A 21699-nucleotide genomic window follows, 5' to 3' on the forward strand; every position below is an offset into this window, starting at 1 on the left:
AAAGTTCATCATGTTACTTCTGTTAAATTGCATCATAGTAGGAATTTAAAGGCTTATCAGTACTATCACTGCGTTGACTAGATTTGCTGTTTAGATGCTCGTTAGAAGAGACGCGAACGTAAACCACTTGAAACATCATGCATCTTATCACGTGATCCCTTTTTCCTGGAACTTATTTAACTTAAATCTGTATCACTGATGTCCCTGAAAACTCAGAAACGAGCTAATTCCTTGAAAGGAAGCGTCTCACTCACGCTCGGAATACCGCTTGCATTTAAATAGCCTGCACCTGTCCTACTGGCAGACGGAGGTTCCAAGACAGACGAAATTGAAGACGACATGTTTCAGCGGCGGAGTAAGCTTGCCACTGCTGGCGTGGCGAAATCTGTAGAGCAGGAACAGGAGGCAAACGTTTTGGTTATATATACAGGAGGAACGATTGGCATGCTTCGAAACCAAAGTGGAGGTACGATAAAAAAACAGGTTTTTAAAGGATTTTCCCATTTTCCTTGTCACTTTCTGATATACTACAAAACTATGCGCACGTAAGTACCCTAACCCTAACTCATGTTTTATTGGGTCTATTTAAGGAATGAAGTGTCTTTCGGTGGCCAAATGAAGAAAACAGAGGTTACACAACGAGTGGTTGTTTGATATGGAATTTATTTCTAGTTATTTTCTAAAAGTTACAAAAGACACGAGCTTTAGAGAAAAAAAAATTTACGAGTGGGAAATAAATTCCATATCCAAAAATCACGAGTCGTCTGATCTGTTTCTACCACAATAATATCGGCTTGAATCAAAGGGAAACATTGCGAAGTCTTATTTCGCGTATGCAAATAAGGCGTACAGGTGACGGCCGGGACCCGGTGACAAGACGTCATTCGATTATTGATGACGTCAATAACAATTGCAGCTCGGGTCAAAGTTCGAATTCTTGACCAATCAAAAGACCGGGAGGTCATATTATACTAGTGGTATATAACATACATTTATCCAACAGTCGGGACATTTATACAATGGCTTGGGAGTGGAATAACACAGGGTATTCTGGTAGAAATATCGATACTATACCACTATCCGTTGATTGAAGCGCCATGAAGACACTTTAATTCTTACGTTTACTTACCATTTAATTTCAATTCTTACACTTGACCATTTGCTCAGTCAGACTTTTGAACACTGACTTGGGCTTGATCGGCTAATATTGTTTGATTTTAATTAAAGTTCTAGTCCAATTTTATCTTAAATAAATAAGAAAGTTTATATTCGTCATTTTCTTTGTTAGTTATGTGTTTTATGAATAAAGTTAACGCCAAGCATCTATTTTCAATATGACGTTGAATGTTCCACGCACCACGCGGCAAGTTAAAAAGTAGTAATATGATATGGTCTCGAGTTCACTCATCCATGTTATACGTAGTAATGCACAATCTGTCTACTATGAAAAGTTAAATTTCAACGAACAGTTTGAAAATAGTTTGAGTTGGTAAGCATTAACGATAAAAAAGACGGCATCATGGTCGAATGTCAAAAATATTCAATACCAGACTGATATGACACAGCGAAAACAGTACATAACGTGCGAGAACCACGTGGACCGACATACCTAAGGGGTCGTATGACAGCAATACCCGTGTGACCTGTGTCGACGCTATCCTAAAATACCAACGCGGATAATGTTGAACTTTTGCCTTGTTTGATTGGTCAAGCTACGGTGTATTTCTAGAATGACTCCTTACAGATCATTCGCTTCTATGCCAGTACATGAACATGATTTGTTTTCACTCATCCATTATATGTCGGTTGTCTGCAAAATGTTAACTGTGTACATGCGAGAGCATCCTGTTTGCTAACATATACATTTGAGAAATTTTCTGAATATTGTTTTCCAATTAGTTTAGATGTGTACCGAACGGGACGTAATAATGGGGTTAGTTAGCTTCCTTGGCACTTTGGTTAAATAGTGTCTGTGCTTTCTCATGGGCATTTCGATTATGTACACTTTATCTCTAGCCCTCCACTTCGGGGTTGCGAGTTCGAAACCTACCTGTGGCAGTTGCCAGGTACTGATCGTAGGCCGGTGGTTTTTCTCCGGGTACTCCGGCTTTTATCCATCTCCAAAACCTGACACGTCCTTAAATGACCCTGGCTGTTAAACAGTAACAAACAAACCAGTCCTCTACTTCCAGTGCTCTCATTGTGATTCCTAGGTCTCGATGTACTCTCTGTCATACTTTTGTCATAAAATTGCATGTTTATAGCAGTTCCTATTGTTCCATGCTGGGTGGGGTATTTTTTTTTTGGGGGGGGGGGGGGGGGGGGGGGGATATTCTTCTTTTTCTTTGATTCTTTGTTTTTTTCACACTGATTTGCGGCATCTCCTCACAGAAAAGTATCCCATGTTTGGTATTTAGTTCATCGACTGAAATGTCCATCATTTTAAGGGGAAATCCATAGGATTCACAGTGCCAATCTGCAATTAAAGAAGACATGTTGTAAGGATTCTTCGAAGATTCTAAGAAATGTACGCATTTGAGTCTGTGTTTGAATGAAATGAAATTTTATCACTCAATAAATGTTTCGTTTCAGTATAGCATGTTTATGTTATGAGCTTACCTTGCAAGTTTTTTTTTTCATTTCCCTTTTCGTGCTGATTTCAGTTGAGGTAGATTCTTTATCATTCTCACGTTTCTTTACATCCTTCTCCGTTTTATATTTGATTTATATTTAAAACGCTTTGCTTAATTTTCTTCATTTTGACATCGCGCCATCTGCTGGCATTCCTTATTCCCGTTTACCGATTGTGGTGTAGCAAAATCCCACGTGAAAAGCTGTAATACCAGCGTAATGAAAGTTATCTTTCCAGACACTGTTGTCACTCGCAGTTTTGATCAGAGAAGCAGACGACGGTGGACGGCGATCAGTGGCCTGGCCGGTACCACAACTAGCAATTGTATTTCATTACCATCTTATTTCAACAGCTCTGTACAAATAAGACGCATTTTACTGATGAACGATTCTAATTGATCAATGCAGACTAACTGTATCTTAAGTGTGTGTAAAACATACATGATATTACGAACCACATCGCCTTGTTTACAGAGTTTATGTTTATGCGCGAGTCTATTTTAAGAGCAGGGTTTCCTTGTTGTATGTGATGTGTATTGGCCCTGGAGTGTTCACTTGTTCCAAGTATTTATATTTTCGGCTCCATATAGGGTTTGACCTTCTGAGTTTAGTAGACTTTGTTTGAAATCAATAGACACAACTCACTACGACACAGCTAAATGTTGATTCTATTTATGTTACATTTACATGCATGAATCATGATCTAGATTTCGTTTACCAAATGATATACATTTATATTGATATTTCAAATTAAAGAGACAGTCCGTGTGTAAAACTGTCATAGACAATATCATATGATAGGTTTCCCGCATATTTGATAAAACAACGAGGATTCGACCCACATCATTTGTGTAATAATTAAATACGCTAAGATGAAAACATGCGCATATCATGAGGTATGCACGTCCACTTTTCATTGTTCTGAGTATCAATGATTTTCCTTGAATAATCAAGATCGAGCTATTTCATGGAAAAGCAGCATGCCACATCGGTCAGATTTTAACTTCCTTGTAGGGGGGACTCCTCTTTATCTCACCCGATCGGGTTGTTTTTTGTTTTATTTTGGAAGTGCGAAAATTGCAGGAGCGTTCACTGGATCATTTGGTAGACCGACAGTATAGTTAGCCGTAAGCCATGAGTCCTGAATTTGTTTTTAGCGGAAGTATTTGAATATGATAACGTTGTATACGTAGTTATTCATTTGAATTGAATTCTTGCACAAACAATGTGTTAATTTTTAGATAAATAAAAACAACACTGATGATTGGAACCACATGATTTACTGTCAATACGCTACGATGACAGAATGACACATGGCCTGGGGCATATACATCATGATAAATCCAATTTGCATAATTCTATGTATCACTGTTCTTCCTGGAATACTTAAGAATGCTTTCTGCCAGCTGTTATAGGGAGAATTCGTATCTTTCTCACTAACCTATTATTTTGTTGCGCCCATTGCTTGGGACCCTGCGAACATACGAGCCAATTCACTGTTAAACAGGTACATTAGGCACGCTTTTAAATAAGCTAAAAATATACCGTTGTATTGTAAGCACCGAAAACAAGTGAACAGGACCCTTTTCTCTTGTTCGTTTGGTAGAGTGACAGTATAGTACGCCGTAAGTTATGATTAAAGATACCTCATTGGAAAAAAACGATGAAAAGGTTGGGACTTTGCGAAAATAGTGTCTGTGCTTTCTCATGGGCATTTCGATTATGTACACTTTATCTCTAGCCCTCCACTTCGGGGTTGCGAGTTCGAAACCTACCTGTGGCAGTTGCCAGGTACTGATCGTAGGCCGGTGGTTTTTCTCCGGGTACTCCGGCTTTTATCCATCTCCAAAACCTGACACGTCCTTAAATGACCCTGGCTGTTAAACAGTAACAAACAAACCAGTCCTCTACTTCCAGTGCTCTCATTGTGATTCCTAGGTCTCGATGTACTCTCTGTCATACTTTTGTCATAAAATTGCATGTTTATAGCAGTTCCTATTGTTCCATGCTGGGTGGGGTATTTTTTTTTGGGGGGGGGGGGGGGGGGGGGTATTCTTTTTCTTTGATTCTTTGTTTTTTCACACTGATTTGCGGCATCTCCTCACAGAAAAGTATCCCATGTTTGGTATTTAGTTCATCGACTGAAATGTCCATCATTTTAAGGGGAAATCCATAGGATTCACAGTGCCAATCTGCAATTAAAGAAGACATGTTGTAAGGATTCTTCGAAGATTCTAAGAAATGTACGCATTTGAGTCTGTGTTTGAATGAAATGAAATTTTATCACGCAATAAATGTTTCGTTTCAGTATAGCATGTTTATGTTATGAGCTTACCTTGCAAGTTTTTTTTTTTCATTTCCCTTTTCGTGCTGATTTCAGTTGAGGTAGATTCTTTATCATTCTCACGTTTCTTTACATCCTTCTCCGTTTTATATTTGATTTATATTTAAAACGCTTTGCTTAATTTTCTTCATTTTGACATCGCGCCATCTGCTGGCATTCCTTATTCCCGTTTACCGATTGTGGTGTAGCAAAATCCCACGTGAAAAGCTGTAATACCAGCGTAATGAAAGTTATCTTTCCAGACACTGTTGTCACTCGCAGTTTTGATCAGAGAAGCAGACGACGGTGGACGGCGATCAGTGGACTGACCGGTACCACAACTAGCAATTGTATTTCATTACCATCTTATTTCAACAGCTCTGTACAAATAAGACGCATTTTACTGATGAACGATTCTAATTGATCAATGCAGACTAACTGTATCTTAAGTGTGTGTAAACCATACATGATATTACGAACCACATCGCCTTGTTTACAGAGTTTATGTTTGTGCGCGAGTCTATTTTAAGAACAGGGTTTCCTTGTTGTATGTGATGTGTATTGGCCCTGGAGTGTTCACTTGTTCCAAGTATTTATATTGTTGGCTCCATATAGGGTTTGACCTTCTGAGTTTAGTAGACTTTGTTTGAAATCAATAGACACAACTCGCTACGACACAGCTAAATGTTGATTCTATTTATGTTACATTTACATGCATGAATCATGATCTAGATTTCGTTTACCAAATGATATACATTTATATTTATATTTCAAATTAAAGAGACAGTCCGTGTGTAAAACTGTCATCGACAATATCATATGATAGGTTTCCCGGATATTTGATAAAACAACGAGGATTCGACCCACATCATTTGTGTAATAATTAAATACGCTAAGATGAAAACATGAGCATATCCTGAGGTATGCACATCCACATTTCATTGTTCTGAGTATCAATGATTTTCCTTGAATAATCAAGATCGAGCTATTTCATGGAAAAGCAGCATGCCACATTGGTCAGATTTTAACTTCCTTGTAGGGGGGACTCCTCTTTATCTCACCCGATCGGGGTTTTTTTATTTTGGAAGTGCGAAAATTGCAGGAGCGTTCACTGGATCATTTGGTAGACCGACAGTATAGTTAGCCGTAAGCCATGAGTCCTGAATTTGTTTTTAGCGGAAGTATTTGAATATGATAACGTCATATACGTAGTTATTCATTTGAATTGAATTCTTGCACATACAATGTGTTAATTTTTAGTTAAATAAAAAAAAACACTGATGATTCGAACCACGTGATTTTACCGTCAATACGCTACGATGACAGAATGACACATGGCCTGGGGCATATACATCATGATTAATCCAATTTGCATAATTCTATGTATCACTGTTCTTCCTGGAATACTTAAGAATGCTTTCTGCCAGCTGTTATAGGGAGAATTCGTATCGTTCTCACTAACCTATTATTTTGTTGCACCCATTGCTTGGGACCCTGCGAGTATACGAGCCAATTCACTGTTGAACAGGTTCATTAGGCACGCTTTTAAATAAGCTAAAAATATACCGTTGTATTGTAAGCACCGAAAACAAGTGAACATGACCTTTTTCTCTTGTTCGTTTGGTAGAGTGACAGTATAGTACGCCGTAAGTTATGATTAACGATACCTCATTGGAAAAAAAACGATGAAAAGGTTGGGACTTTGCGAATATCTCTTATGATACTAATAGTGTGTGAGTGACATAAAATGGCCCCCGTAATATGGGAGACGATGTTAACTTTCACTTTAAAGTTGTATTGAGCATATGCATCATTGTTTACTGGAAAATAAAGACAACATTACCATAAGTGTTGTAATAAATGTGATGTAATTATGTAGCCGATGTTGCTTTGTTTTTACAATGGGGATATGTTCCAGTCTGCACTATTCCAACATTTGGTCTTCCTTTTATTCAATTGAGTACATTAGCATCGCTTTACACTCTTCAGTCATCAGAAGAGGGAGATTCTGTAGATGAGAACAAAACTATATTTTGACATAGCCTTTATGTTGTTAAAACCGTTTGGTTTGAATAAGGAAATAAATCTGAAACACAATGTGAGTGTGTAAATTTAAAAAATGAGTGTAAATAATTTTTTGAGTACCAATTTTCGTAATTGAGTATTTCAAAAAAAAATATTCAGATAGTGAACAGTGTAGGCCATTTCTAAAGATCAGCATTCAAATACTAAACGATATCAGCGAACATCATAAAGGACTCAAGATTTAGACTCTGTTAACATCCATAAGCACAGGCTTCAAGAATCTCTCCAGGTCAAACAGAGAAAATAATAGTTACAGCGACCAAAATACAGTGAGACAAAAAAATAAAGTAAAGAAGCTAACGTCTCACTTTACAAAAGAAGACTGGCACAAGACGAAATGGGAAAGGGTTGTGTTATAGTCTCCAAGGAGATAGATAATATAGAAGATGAGAATAAGAGGGACATAACAAAGGACTATTGTGATGAGGCAATCAAGGTGAACGGACTACAACCCAATCGTGATAGCTTGGTAGCAGGTCACAGGATTCCTACGAGTTATAGTCTCCAAGGAGATGGATAATATAGAAGATGAGAATAAGAGGGACATAACAAAGGCGATCAAACAGCATTCCAATCGTGATAGTCTGGTAGTAAGTCACAGGATTCCTAGAAGTAATACCAATCGGGCGTGAAGTTTGCAAAGAAGGATCTCAGGTACAGTACAATAACACACTTATTAAAGCTGCATTTCTATGAAGCCTCGAGTCCTAATAAAAGTTACAATTGGGGATCAGTTAATGTACTGGTACATTTTATAAAAACAATATATGTATACAGACAGTGCTGTATATGAAATGATTTTTTTTTTAAATTTTTTTTAAATTTTTTTAATTAATTTTAGATATAAGATGATACGACGGAAACAGGTATATGTAGACATAGAAAAGAAATATATTGTAATTTTGTGTTTGACAATGTATTGATATGGCTCTGTTACACTTGTTTGATGTGATATACATGTTTACTTGCTGCACTATGCACACATGTCATACATATATTTAGTGCAGGGCATGCGTGTATATGCATCCTACAAATGTGCTCAACTTTGTCAATGACTGTTTAAGTGTGTTGTGTATTGGGAAATATGATGTGTGTGACGTTGGGTTGCTGGGTTAGTACACATTGGCTACAACCTTACAATACGTTGACACTCATGCTTGTTTCCGTAAGGGATTATTTAAACATGTGCCAATACTAATTCATCTAGTAATAAGTTTAGATCTGCATGATAATTTCATACGTGTTATAACTTGTTATATGTTTATATAACACATAAATATTTGGCAACCCAAGTGTATGCGAGATGGAAATAAAACTCTTAAATTTTATTTTAGCGCTGCAGAAATTTCATTACCTTATTTTCAATCATCTTCTGAGACAATATGCAAATGATGCATCCTCGATGATTGTTTCTCTATATGATATATATTGTCACAAGTTTGTATTCATTTAAGCATTGAGCGGGTAGCGCGCTTCATGTTGAATTTGCCTCTGTCCAGTTGGCATTCATATTGACTATGAATGTCAACTGAAAACCGTTCAATGCTTATATTTACCATCTTTTTATTTGTCGTGCAATTTTTTTTTTTGAAATTTTCAAATTCAAATTTCAGTTGGCAGTTCATAAGCTGGTGAACTCGCAACTGAATTGGTTGGGTTATATAGTGGCAGTGCCATACAATGGTAAATATATGCAAGACAGTCTGTTTACAATGCATTGACATTGGTTTTGCTAACTACAGTATTCTATAAACAATCTTTAATAAAACAAATCGCGATCTGTTCGACTGACACACTGACACCCGTAGCAAAACAAGGGATTTCGAGTGATGAATGCCATCATTTGATATCCAGATAGCATTACACATATCATCCAGGAAGTACTTATTATAATTTCACTCTAACGTCATTGTGATGGACCTGGACTGAATGAGAGTACATTTTTTAATGAATTACAATAGTGTGTTTGATTTTGATAAAAAATGTTTAATCGATATCGCATCTGCAAAAGTTTCATATCCCTGGAATCACTTTAAATATATCAGTTAAAGTAAACAGGTTTTTATTAAACTTTTCTTTTTCTTAATGAAAAACCATTATTTATTCTAAATGATATTACCCTAGCTACAACTCTGTATTTCTATACATTTTGTCAGTCATCTAACGTTATAGACATTTACTTTAATAATACTGTAGTTGCAACAGAGGAGTTTGACTATGTGTCGTATTGTTTAACATCCTTTTACAGCTAAGATCATTGAAGGACGACACTGAGGAGTTTAATAAGTTAACAGTTTGTTATGATGTTGTGTCTGTCATACATATGTAATCTAAACTTTACTTATTTAACAACAATTACTAAACAAGTTATATCAACTTATATTAATCACGCTTGTTGGCCCGGATGGAAGCGTGCGAGGGGTCTTACTGTGTGAGGAAACCAGAGTACTCGAGGTAAACCCACGTGGTCGAACAGGTGACCCCATACCTTCTCACGTCCGATCGCGGAATCGAACCCCGTCCGCCTAGGTGAAAGGAAATTGTGTTACCACTGTGCCACCCAACCACCCGATCACACCTTTGATAGAGATGATTGAAATAACAAGTAAAGTTTGTCAGACTTTATGCCACTAGATCAATGGCATATGTTTCATGACAATATAAAAAAGTTAAGCAGAACCAAATAGTTAATATTTGCTCGAGGTTAGGCCATATGGTCAAATGTCAAGGTCAGATGAAGTAAAGACCAAAAGTCGAGGTTACTGGATCAAAAGCTAAAAACGTAAAAACACTTTTCTTCATTGGTTGGTATGTTTGATGATATTAGGTGAGAAGATTAATTAGAACAAAAGGAGAAGTTTCGTAAACAAAGATCATGAAACTAGTACTTCTCTTCTAGATTATCAATGTGACTACACACGAGGGCGGCCAGGAACCTCTCTGGGATTTCTTGGGGTTTATTTTGTTTTGTGTTGTTTTGTTTTGGGTTTTTTTTGTTTGGTTTTTTGGGGGTTTTTTTGGGGTTTTTTTTTTTTTTTTGGTTTTTTGCTTTCTTTTCCATTTTTTTTGTTTTTTTTTTCATTTTTTATTTAAAGAAGAGAAACCGAGTAAATGCATTCACCATATACATAGCATTGAGAATTGAGATAGAGGAAGGGTAAAGAGTGTAATCTATAGTTACAGGGATTTGCTTTACCTTTAAGCTTATTCACCTTCCTTTTTCTGACAGTGTATGAACCAAAATCAAATTATATGATCCCCGAGCTGAAGAAGTTTCCAATGTTCCATGACAAATCTCAGAGTGAGACGAATGGAAGTAATCTACTAGTTACGCCGTAAGTATTTCAATGACATATAGTTATTAGCTACACATACTAATTGCGTCCATCGCTCGTACATCAAATCTTTCCCTTAAAAAATCGTTTTATTAATGAAGATGCCCAGAGACCTGATATTGGCTAAAACATTTGAACGACTTCTCAATCACCGATAGACAGCTGAATAAGGTATGTATTATTATGGGGTTGTGCTACCAAGTTTAGTTTAATGAATGGCCTCGACTTACATTCAAGGTAACTAGAGTTGAAATGTTCATATCTTTAGACGACTTCTTGTTAATAACCAAGAGACCCGGGAATCCGATATTGGACTTTACCTTGCTATGGTTATGAGCTGTTTGTTAAAATTATTGACCTTGACCTACATTCAACGTAACCGGGTTCCAAACTCACCCGAACGAATTACCTTGATTTACATTCAAAGTCACAAGGGTCAAATATGCCTAAGTCTTTAAACGACTTCTTGTCAATAACAAAGAGGCCTAGGTACCTGATATTGGAGCTGTAGCATTCTTGATGATGGGCTAGCAAGTATGTTTGAATTAATGACCGACTTTCAAGGTTACGATATTGGGCCTATGCATGCTGGGGTGAGGTTTGTTCACGCGAAGAACCTTAAACATGAATGATCTTGACTATTGTTAAGGTCACAAGGGTAAAATATGTTCAAAGAATATAAGCAACCACTTCTTTTGATCAATAACCAAGAGACCCAGATACTTATATATAAACTCATTAGTATGCTGTTATAAAGGCTACAAAATAGATCTAGCCTACAAATAAATCTGAATAAACTGGTTATCAGGTTAGCATTTGCATAAATGATCTACATTAACTTGAATGTTACATAAGAAGCAGGTGAGCGATACCAGCCCATTTGGTCTCTTGTACAAGAACGATGGTTCCCCTAGAATTATAGTTCAATGGTTTCTCCATTATTGATATCTTGTTGTTTTTCAGACTGATGAGGAATGGAAAAAGAGTGGTCTACCGCATCAAGGAGTACAGTCCATTACTAGATTCTAGTAACATGAGCATGGATGATTGGTCAAAAATAGCCAATGATATCTCCGTAAGTCTTAAAATAAATCAAAGATAGCCAATGACATCGCAGTAAGTCTTCAAAAGCTCAGTTATGTCTCAGTAAGTCTTAAAGGAGTCAAAAATAGCCAATGATATCTCATTAAGTCTAATCTGTAAAAGATTAAGCCAATAATCAGTACTCAGTGCTGTTAATCTCATGATTAGGCTCCATCAGCTTCGGTTACATTATTAACAGATGCCACAAAAGATCATGTATGTCGTAATATTCACAAGCCAATGCACTATGCATGGTAGGCTTGATTACTATATTTGTACAAACATTGTAGATGTGACCGCTCCAATTTGAGATCTGACCAGGCCTTTCACTGTGTAAACAGCCTGTTAATCCAACCTGTTTAATCTGATCTGTTGGGTAAGGTAGCTTTGATCAATTATAGAATTAGAGATAGTTATTTTCTTACGTTGGAGTATTCAGCTACTATGCAGTTCTTTTTCGGAAAATTAAACTTGAAAATGTACCAGCGCACTTCATGAAAGTGCGCACTAAATGCACAAGTTCATGCTCATAAAATGGTCAAAAATAGTGATAAGTTTCTCAGCTCTCCAGCAGGCAAAACTTGCCGATGATAGATTATTGAGTTTTATAGAGTCAAAATTAGCCAATAATAATACATCCGTATGGACAATAAGACTGACAGTGTTAAACTGTGTTTATATATATATTAGAATGTAGACTTGACAAAGCAGTTTACAGTGTATCGGGTGTTAATATTTACTGTGACACAAAAACTTAAATGTCATTAAAAAGGAAAACGTGTAGGATAACAAATGTATATTATTGCCTTCTTTTGAAGACACATTAGTCTGTAAGTATTGTTGAGGTATAACACCCGATCCGAAAGGTAAAATTTTGACATAATGAGAAAAGTTGGTTTTGAATAAATAAGTCAACTGACTGAAGGTCAAGGTCACTTGGTCAAAGTTCAGGCGCAAATTTTGTATATGTTCAGTGATATACATTTCAAATTTTATAAAAATGATTGCATGGAATGAATAACTGAGTGAACTGGCTAAATGTCAAGATTACTGAGTCTAAAGGTGAAAGGTCCAGGTCAAATTTTAATATTTTTTTTCGCAGATTATACCATTTTGTCATGACATTATGAAGAAAAATTGGTTGGGATTAAACAAGATATCACATGACCAAAGGTCAAGGTCATGGGGCCCTAAAGCCAAGGAGAAGTTTGATCTCTGACAAATAAAACTTAAAAAATGAGTACTATATCGGTATATGGAGTTTGGATGAAACTTAAGTCAGTATTCTAGTTTAATTTTTAGTTTTCCTTGGAACCCTTAATGCTTCAGTTGATAGAAGTAAATTGAACTGATAGGCATATCCCAAAATGTATTTGTATTTGTAGTGTAACTTAAAATGCTTTGCTGTACTTACTAAAATATATCCATGTAAGAGATAGAGGCCCCCTTGTCTTAGTAAATTATGGATTTAATGATATAAACAAATTATATGACACACAATATTACCAGATCAACAATTAATTTACTCATCAAACCATAGCTCGTGTAAAATAGTGAATGGTTAAAAATTTCAGTTTTTTCTTTCTTCCTTTTTTTATAGATATGAAACTTTATCAAGTTAAACTTCATAATTCCATAGGTGTTTATCTTTATTTCATTTCCGCCAAATATGCTCAGATACTTCAACAATCCATAGAAAAAAATGTAACAAACATCTAAAAATAGAGTGAGAACCAACCCGCGGGCTCCGAGCTACATCCCCCGATGATAAACAGAAAAGTATGGATTTGTTCATCAAAAGTTTTCAATTGATGGTGGTTTTCTATTTAAAATGATTTTGTCATTTTGTCATAACTTCTATATTACGAAATTATAGGGAGGCTTTAAAACCAAGGAAAAGTTCGCATTATGGAGTTATGAGTTATAATTATCAAACAATCATGTACAAATTAAGTAGTTTCATCGTACATTTACAGTTGTACTATGATAAATACGATGGATTTGTTGTCCTCCATGGAACCGACACCATGGCCTACACAGCGTCTGCCTTGTCCTTCATGTGCGAGAACCTTGGTAAACCGATCGTCGTGACAGGGTCTCAGGTACGTATACCCAAGCACAGGAAAATAATGTTGACATGAATCTCTAGGACACAGTTGCATAATAAAGGTAACAACAGTTTCTAGAGTTTAGTATATAAGAATAGAATAGTCAATACCAAAGGCAACTGCTGTAAGTAATGTTAATAGGTATATTTTGATTGTTTACAGATTCCAATTTATGAGGTGAGGAGTGACGGTCGAGACAACTTCCTGTCAGCACTGGTGGTGGCATCACAATACAAAATACCAGAGGTATGTTTGGTCGTAGACTAAAATTTGTTCTTGTGAACTTAATTTCTGTATTAGAACGTCAGAGATTCCCAGTTAAGTTATAAAGTTTGATCCACATGACTTCAGTAGCTAGGCCATTCGTACTCTGTCTCCTTGGCATAAAAATTCACATCTGATAATGAACTGTAGTTTATAGACTTGTCTTATTATATCAGGTTTTAGTGGTGTTTGGGAACAAAGTTTTGCGAGGTAACAGGACGATTAAGAATGACTCCGGTAGTTTTGACGCTTTCATATCACCCAACATAGCTTCTATAGCAGATCTGGGGACTGACATCACAGGTAAGCCATAGCCATACCTCATGGGTTTTTTTTAATTATTTTTTTATTTTTTTTTTAGATTCTCTTCATAATTACATAGATTAATTTCCGGATATGCATTTCCAGACTTCATTAAGGTAATTTTAGTTCTCCTATGCAAGATGTTTGAGGATATTTAGTAGAAAGTCATGAAGATAGAATTTATACAAATATTGCTATCTTGGATGTAGACAGGTAGACTGTGTCTTGTCAATATTTTCTACTTTCATTTTAGTTAACTCGTTCCTTGTGCTTCAAAGAGACACTACACAACAGTTCTATGTCCACCGTGATATATGCAAGAATGTGGGTCTGTTACGGCTTTTTCCCGGAATATCTGAACAGCTGGTAAGATATAGAGCACATGATCATTAAATTAAAACCACTGACTCCATCTTGGAATGAGTTAGGGACCTCTGGCTTGCTAGTCTTACGCTCAACCGACCAAGCCAAACGGAATATCTCTCTCGCCGAGCAGTACATTAAATTGCAGCTAGTATATTTACCAGGGTGATATGTATGACCTGGATATGTTGTCAGGAAGTACAACCATATAAATCAACAAACCTAACATCATGTTACAGTTGTGTAAACAGCCTATTTCATGTTGGCGAAATATCACTACAGGTGTGCTATCTTATTTCTAGGTGCGGTCCTTTCTCCAGCCTCCTATGCAGGGAGTGGTGCTACAGTCCTATGGGGCTGGTAACGCCCCTGACAACTGTCCCGGGATTCTTAGAGCCATCAAGGAAGCTATCAAAAGAGAAGTTATAATCGTTAACATTACACAGTGTACACGGGGATTCGTGGATGCTTCTTACGCAACCGGGAAGGTAAACTGCTTTTTCATCAAAACCGTGTACAACCTAAGTATTGTTTCACTACTTCTTTTCAATAAGGGAGATAATGTATGGAAATATCAAAAGCGAACCCCAAATCCACTTTGTGTATTAATGAATTTATATTTATATTGAACTTGTGCATATGTATAGAACTGAAATATTTGATGCTCTTTCAAAAGTGTAGACCTTTGCTGTATGTTGCCAGTAGGTCCAATTAATGATTTATGCCATATGGGCCACTTATTACAGCCAGATACCTTACTTTGAGTTAAATTTGCTGAATTTCTTTGATAAATTATATATCTTTCATAAGTAAAAAAAAATTATCTAAATTAATCTTGAGAGCATATTTGAAAATACAAGAAAGAATATGTCAGTAGCTACATATAATAATAAGTATGGTTATTTACCTATCGAAATATTGGGTATATCTGCGAGTTGAGCGAGAGTTGTCTCCCGAGTTGAGCTAGAGTTTTCTCTCATGCAGTAGTATTGATTACCAGTCTATCGTTAAATGTATACAATAATCAGTTTTACAATTTTACAGATTTAATGATGAGAGTGTTTCAGAAATGTACTTTTTTAACCCTAACGAAGGCGAAAACTGAAGAAAGATAAACAAATGGGGCCAATTCCACTATGTGGAAGGAGTAGAAGGTAGTTGTATAAAAATCTGGTTTGTGGTGTGAGTAAATCCGCAATTTTCTGGATTTCCTTACAGTAATATTTCATGGATGGTGGGGTCTCTGCAAAAAAAAGCCTCTCACTCCTTCCCACAGACAATTTTGGTAAAGCCCTTAGCAAAATTTTGATATTCTGACAGGCGCTGTATGATCAGGGCGTGATACCAGGGGGTGACATGACGGCAGATGCAGCCTTCACCAAGCTTTCCTATGTACTCAGTAAAGCTTCCTTGAGTAACAAAACCAAAACTGAGGTATGAATGATCAATAGTGCAAAACTGGACATGGTACTGGCCTTACCGATTTACATTTGGAAACTTTTCAACGTCAGTTGTTAAATGTGATCAAAACTGTTGCAGTCTTGTTGGTTGGAAACGTTTCACTGTGACCTTCAAAGTCTGAGATATGGTGTTAAACTTTCACTGTGACTTTCGAAGTCTGAGATATCGTGTAAAAATTTCTCTGTGACTTTCGAAGTCTGAGATATTGTGTAAAAATTTCTCTGTGTCTTTCAAATTCTGAGATATGGTGTGAAGCTTTCACAGACAAGGAGATTTAACTGCATATAAAATTAACATGTATTTATAATGAGAAAGATCATAATTAATTATATTGATTAATGATATAGAGGATTGGTATTGTCATTAACGAATGTATGTATGCTATTTCCTAATCTTTTCGTGTTAGACACTAACAGCAACCGACACTTCTTAAAAGTTTTCCGAATTTTCACTTATGATGAATATAACTGAGCAGGGATAGTTAACTCTACATATTTACTTTAATATTTATTCCAGATGATGAAACAAAATCTTCGTGGAGAATGTACAACCCGGTAAAGACACTGAGGCTCTGGAGTCAGATAGAGGTCCACAGTATGTATAAAATACCAAATGAACTACATGTACATCTCTGAGGGGTAATATCAGTTGAAAGACCACAAGGCTGAACTAGCAGACAAAGGGGCAAATTTGAATTTAGAAAATATTATTTTAAACGTATTTAAAACTGGGGTTTTTATTGTTTATTTTCTGACGATAAAGTAAACTGGTTCACTAAATCAATTAAACTATCCTATGCTTTTATAATATGCTAAAAGACGAACCAATTTGAAAACTATGGGTAGTATGAAACTGTCAACCAAAACTTCAACAAGTTTATTTGCAACAAATTCGCAAAAAATATATCCCGACGGGCAAGACAAAAGTGTAAGGGGTTAAAGGTCGCAATAATGTTATACTTCCAGCGCAATCTATGGAATCGTCTGTATGTTCTACCATATCTAACTCACTATTCTCTGCAAAAAAAAAAGATTAAATTTACCGCGTATTCATTCCCAAATAATTAAGTCCAATTCCCTGTAGTGTGAAAGTGTAGAGGGCTCATTTGTGAACCAATACTATTTTTAAATGGAAAGCTGCAAACTGCAACCTAGTTACGGGGAAACATATCCATGTTTTTGCATCTGCTCAATAGAACTACCGATTAGTGACTGGACTGAAGCTCAGTGGACTGGGACATGGTTTCTTTGCCTAATCTACATATTTTATGCTGTCATTTTAGAGGAGTAAATTTACATATTTTCATACTGTCTTTGCAGGGGAGGGAATCTACATTTTTTATACTGCCATTTCAGGGGAGAGAATCAGCATACTTTGTATGCTCTCATTTCAGAGCCCCACTCGATTAGCACTTTTCTCCTTCTAGAATATATCTTCCGGTCACTCGATTTGTAGCTCTTCTGCTTCTGGAAGATCTTCTACCTCTTCCGTCTCGAAGCTGGAAGATTTATCTTCAAAGATGGCGGCGACCATGTTTTAAGTGTGAGAGTGATTAATTTCACTAGAAAAGGATTTATGACACATACATGCACATGTTTGTGTCATAGTGTTTGAGAAAACTTAAACACTTGTTTGTTTTGGGTTATATTCTTCCGGTTTCTCGATTTACATATAACGGATATGGGATCTTCTTAGAAGGCTTCTCTTCCGAGAAGAGTGCAAATCGAGTGGGGCTCGGGGTAGGGGCATATGATGTTACCTATGTCGCTCTGTCCCTTCCAATCGAATTCCATTACGTCAATTCCATCCTATCCCGTATCAATGACATATCTTCAGAATCGCGCAGCATGTTCAATCCAATCCTTTCTTTGCCTTCACGACATTAGCCGAATTCTTCTCGAATTTTGGCTTCTGACCGTGGCTTTGATTGCTAGTTCGCCATTCCTCAAAAGAAACCAGATTGCGCATACGTGCAAGATATATCTTCCGTGGCTCATTAACATAAAGAGAGTGGAGCACACCATTAGAGATTCCCCATAATCACTGGGAAGTTTACCGGTTTTATTGCAATTATGAAGGACTACTGTATTTATTCTTATATCGTATCATCATTAGAGTATACATTGTATATTCTATCATTAAACATATTTTGGGTGTTTTGTCACAATTCATACGTTTTGAAAACATAGAGAGGCTTTAAGTAAACTCCTGGACATGTAATTTCCCCTTTTTGACTAAAATCATATGGTGATGCTTTTCTATGAAAACTTTGGAGTTGATTATTTTTTTTAAGTTAGGGAACATTGACAAAAGTGGGGCAAGGATGTCTCAGTTATGTGTGTTGCCGTTTGGAAACTGTTGTATTTTGGGGAGGGGATATCAAATATGTGAGTAATGTCAAATACATATATAGTGTACACAACACGCCTACCTGCGTTAGGAGATTCATCAAATTTCGTTTAATTGTAGGTGGTCAGCAGATGAATGCCGCAAGTTTCTTACTGGAAAACAGTGATAGGTGGAAAACGGAGGATATTTTGGAAAACACAGCGGAAATGTAGGCCAGGAAATCGGGATACGAGGAAATTCTCAAACTTGTAAAACAAAAGATATGGGAGAAGAGACCCACAACTTCTGAAATATCATATGTAATATCTTATCAGATATATGAACGATACTCAGTTTATTTTATGCTTGATCTATCTATGAACTGATCTAAGTATTTTATATAACCTGTAGAACTTACCTATTGGAATCAGCCATTCTTTCCTGGTTTTCTCTATCTTTTTTCAGTAGACAACTGTTCCAAGTTTTTTTTACAGGTATTCACCTAGCTGTAATTAGCATTCAATCATTAGTATGGTTCAATGAGATTAGATAACAATGCATGCTTATAAAAGTAAGTATTATGTATAACCATGCCATTTTTTTTATATGATTAACATATCTGTCATGTGATGTATTTCTATCAAATCATTATCATATTATCTGGCCTATGAAATATTTTTGTTATATCATTAACATATTATCTGTCATATGTAATGTTTTTGTAATATTATTAACATATAATCTATCATATTTCGTATTTTTGTTATATCATTAACATATTATCTGTCATATGTAATATTTTCATTATATTAAGTCGGTTAATGACTGTATATAATATAATGACAGTCTTAACAGCAATTTATTTCGCGGATATTATGTAAGCGTCTCTCATTATTTCACGGATCATTTTTGTGACCAAGTCAACGACCCGCAAAAAAATATAAATACCATCCCCACGAAAATACAGAATCTCAATGTACATGTACTCTATGTTAATTGGCAACACACAAATTTTGATGATTATTGTACATTAGAGAAATATGTGTGATCGTTCGAGATATGTTGAAGCAATTTAAATACAAACAGCTGGAACTTTGGAATATATGCCCATAGGAAATATATACTTTCACTATCTGTATAAGTGTTAGCCCGAGTTTCCTCTGGCCCTGAACCATGTTTGGTGAGACATGGTGTCAGGGCATGAGGAAACTCAGGCTATATAAGTGTATGGTCGAATTTTAAGCCCCGGCCATAATTTCATGGTCGGGGACATTATTATGGTATAACTGTTTAGCTGTCATTCTGTTTTAATTAATTTTTCACTCGATCATTTATTCAACGGATAGATACAAAACTTAATTTGGTATGTCGTTGTTTACAAATTATGTGCAGCTCAAGTTCTGATTTGGTCATGATCAATTTATTTTTCAAAAGTTATAGCATTTAAGTAATTTAAAAAATCACAAACGGTAGGACCTAAATCTGAGAGCCTTGTCTTACTCCAGTGTGAATGTCAAAAAAACAATACTGTATTATAAAAAGAAACATACAAAGTATATCGAGGGTACTCTGTAAATGACAATACGTGTAATACAAATGTTAAGTGACTTCACCTACATTTTTTTTTTTTTCATTGACAAATTCCACTGTCGTGTTTCAGCACAATGCTAAGCTTAGAGTTGAAAGGCAAATAGGTAGTTGTTGGTATTGTGTGTAATGATACATGGATGAATAAAATGAGAAATGATGATTTAAATGTCATGGCTGTGAATGAGAATTGACAACTTGTGCTGTAAACCAATTTATTTTCATGTGCGATTAATTTTCACATATTTCGCGGCCGATTATCATCCGCGAAAACTAATCGCCGCCAAATAACTTCAATTACAATTATAGTAGGCCTTTAAGGACTATAATTCACAAAATTATATCTCTTTGAAAAGTCTTTAGGGAAGAAAACGTGAAATTAAGATATAGGTACAATGACTCTCGTTAGATTTTGGGCCACAGTTGAGATTCAAATGATTTTTTTTTAAAGGGAAGTAACTCCTGGTGATCGTTGCCATTCTGGTACATTAATTAATTTTTTTTTTTCTTTATTTTTTTTTTTTCAATATCGTCACCCTAACTAAGTGTGGACATGTTGATGTCATCATTTGTTAACAAGAAACGTGAGCGTGTGCTATACATACACTTTTATATATAAACTTTCTTACTCTAAATTCTTTTATCTTTGTTATACACATGTATAAAACTCACACACATATCACACACATTACTTGCCTGGAGTATTCAGCAATTGTAATAATAGGTATTCTGTATTGGAAAATTTCAAGTTGGAATTATAAGCATTTTTTTCTTTTAACAAAATTTGAACTACATGTACACTGTATTATTAGATTGTTTAATGATATATTTCTTTATTATGATTTTTTTTTTTTTTTTTTTATTTTCTTTAATTAGTTTCTCAAAGCATGTGAAAGCGCTAGTGTGAATTTCTGGTTTGTTTTTTATTTTTATTACTATGTATATCCATCACAAGGACACTATATATTTTTAATTATATATATATGGGGCAAAGAAGTAATTCAAACAGTGTGGACAATGATGCTTGTTAAATTTTCGAGGCAATCCGCCCCTTTATCAAAACACAAAAAATACAAATACAATCACATAATATATATAAGAAGTACTTGAAATACAATAAAATACAATAAAAAATAATCTTTTAGTAACTGGAGAAACAACAATGAACCCTTCGGCAAACGTGGGCCGAAGGCGGATACTAGCGTGACTGTATTATGTTCAACACTAGAACGCTATGCGACCAGCGGCAGAGATATTTTGAATTCCCCCGCACGTGAAAGTATATCGAAGAGTATATATATATATATGTACTAAGTATATCATTATTATTATATTTTTTTAATCTTAACCGATTTATACTTCGGTTTAGATATTCCAGAAAAATATCTGTCCTGTGGTATTTAATCGAAATACATATATATAATGTAGTACCATCAGTCACATTTCCCCAAGCATGTTTAGAATCTACGTTTTAGAGTCCTGTAGTGATATTGCAATGACATAATAAACCATATGGATAGGAGAAAATTATGCTATAATAATAACTATATAAGTGTTATTTTCCGTTATTTCGATTACAATGGTTTGTACAAGATTCAAAGTCACATTTTACCGCATCCATGATTGGAATATTATAATAATATCAGAAAATTGCAAAGAAATTAAGATATACTGTATAAAAAAAGATTATACAATTATAAATATAATTTTGTAATGGCTGGTGCCATTCAGCTTCATTGACGTCAACATTTGTCACAAAATATCTTTTAAGTCTTACGGTATCATTCGAGTATGAACCTCCCATTTTTACGATGAAGTTAATCACCTG

The 21699-nt window shown here is 35.5% G+C and overlaps 1 protein-coding gene across 1 annotated transcript; it reads left to right on the forward strand.

The window, feature by feature from the left end:
- The first annotated feature begins 294 nt into the window (after positions 1-294).
- On the forward strand, positions 295-20642 carry LOC117322986 (L-asparaginase-like). The gene is made up of 11 exons (XM_033877958.1): positions 295-466; positions 10269-10374; positions 11338-11449; positions 13434-13559; positions 13728-13811; positions 14006-14132; positions 14386-14498; positions 14798-14983; positions 15816-15929; positions 16473-16550; positions 18426-20642. The coding sequence occupies exons 1-10, from the start codon at positions 340-342 to the stop codon at positions 16512-16514; spliced, it is 1137 nt and encodes a 378-aa protein (XP_033733849.1). The 5' UTR covers positions 295-339; the 3' UTR covers positions 16515-16550; positions 18426-20642.
- Positions 20643-21699: the final 1057 nt, after the last annotated feature.

The sequence above is a fragment of the Pecten maximus genome, chromosome 3 (genome assembly GCF_902652985.1).
Source record: "Pecten maximus chromosome 3, xPecMax1.1, whole genome shotgun sequence".
In the NCBI taxonomy this organism is placed as follows: Eukaryota; Metazoa; Mollusca; class Bivalvia; order Pectinida; family Pectinidae; genus Pecten; species Pecten maximus.